Source organism: Mustela nigripes, chromosome 7 (assembly GCF_022355385.1).
Source record: "Mustela nigripes isolate SB6536 chromosome 7, MUSNIG.SB6536, whole genome shotgun sequence".
Lineage (NCBI taxonomy): Eukaryota > Metazoa > Chordata > Mammalia > Carnivora > Mustelidae > Mustela > Mustela nigripes.
The window spans coordinates 134563865-134565455 of NC_081563.1; the positions used below are offsets into that span (position 1 = coordinate 134563865).

General features: G+C 43.1%; 1 protein-coding gene across 1 annotated transcript; it reads left to right on the forward strand.

Moving 5' to 3' along the window:
* Nucleotides 1-238: 238 nt before the first annotated feature.
* LOC132022813 (U2 small nuclear ribonucleoprotein B'') lies at nucleotides 239-1185 on the forward strand. The gene has a single exon (XM_059408017.1). The coding sequence runs from the start codon at nucleotides 293-295 to the stop codon at nucleotides 968-970; it is 678 nt and encodes a 225-aa protein (XP_059264000.1). The 5' UTR covers nucleotides 239-292; the 3' UTR covers nucleotides 971-1185.
* Nucleotides 1186-1591: the final 406 nt, after the last annotated feature.

Genomic DNA, 1591 nt, shown 5'->3' on the forward strand with positions numbered 1-1591 from the left:
CTTGGGCACACGATGTGCTGAAGCCACAGCTGGCCCCTTGGAGGGGTCTGGCAGGGCCCCTCCGCCCAAGCCTTGCCCCTGCTCACTCATTTACACACGGTTTGGCTGTGCCGATGTGGCAGGCTCCGCCATTCCTGATCCCAGAACGACACCACATTCCACAGATCCCAAAGACCCTCCCCAGCCATGAACACCGCTGCTGTGATCACTTTTCACGTCTCAGAAAACATCCCCTTGCGGTTCGTTGGGAACTGGGCTAGGCCTCTGGCAGTTTGAACAGTTTAACTCCAGCATGGATATCAGACCAAATCATACAATTTACATCAACAATATGAACGACAAAATTAAAAAAGAAGAGTTGAAGAGATCCCTGTATGCCCTGTTTTCTCAGTTTGGCCACGTTGTAGATATTGTAGCTTTGAAGACGATGAAGATGAGGGGGCAAGCCTTTGTTATTTTTAAGGAACTGGGCTCATCCACAAATGCCTTGAGACAGTTACAAGGATTTCCATTTTATGGTAAACCAATGCGAATCCAGTATGCAAAAACAGATTCTGATATAATATCTAAAATGCGTGGCACTTTTGCTGACAAAGAAAAGAAGAAGGAAAAGAAAAAAGCAAAAACTGTGGAACAGACTGCAACCACTGCAAACAAAAAGCCTGGTCAGGGAGCACCAAATGCAGCAAATACCCAAGGAAATTCAACACCAAATCCTCAGGTCCCTGATTACCCTCCAAACTATATTTTATTCCTCAATAATTTACCAGAAGAGACTAATGAGATGATGTTATCCATGCTGTTTAATCAGTTTCCTGGCTTCAAGGAAGTACGTTTGGTACCTGGGAGGCATGACATTGCTTTTGTTGAATTTGAAAACGATGGACAGGCGGGAGCTGCCAGGGATGCTTTACAGGGATTTAAAATCACACCGTCCCACGCCATGAAGATCACCTATGCCAAGAAATAACATATTGGATAGTTGTCTTTAAAGGACTTGGTGTTATTTATAGTGTTTGTTTTGATAACATTTGGTCAGGCCATTTTTTAATAGTTGGAGTGAGGGGGGTGTGAAAGTGAAATTTTTGTGAATGATTTTAAAAAATACCTAGTCTTTGTTTAGCCTTAGTGAACTATGAAATATGAAGACCTCAATTTTGTATAATAAACTTCTATTTGTATTCTTTAAAAAAAAAAAAAAAAAGAAAACATCCCCTCTCTCTTTATCCTGTTTCCTCCCCGCCCACCCCTGCGCCAATAAAGAACCCACCTGCTGCTGGGAGATCAATGAGGGGAAGGGGAACTAAAAAGGGGGAAAGACTTAGAGGGGGAAATGGCCTTGGAGCCAGAGCACCTGAATCCCCTCCAAGCTCTACCACTCCACGAATTCTTCTGTCCAAGCCTCAGGCTCTCTGCTGGAAAACTGTACCTGCTGTGTTCACATACTTCTCCATAAAGATATTATGTTAGTCCCTCTATTCATGTTGCATAAGTGTGGACCTATGGTGGTGTAACAAAAAATTTAGACACAAATCAAAAGTACAACAACCCAAAAAAGCACTCAGAGTGAGTGGTAAGGCTATTTCCATGT

Bases quoted from the DNA above. Each gene is read 5' to 3' on its own strand.
- LOC132022813 (XM_059408017.1), top strand. From the start codon at position 293: ATGGATATCAGACCAAATCATACAATTTACATCAACAATATGAACGAC.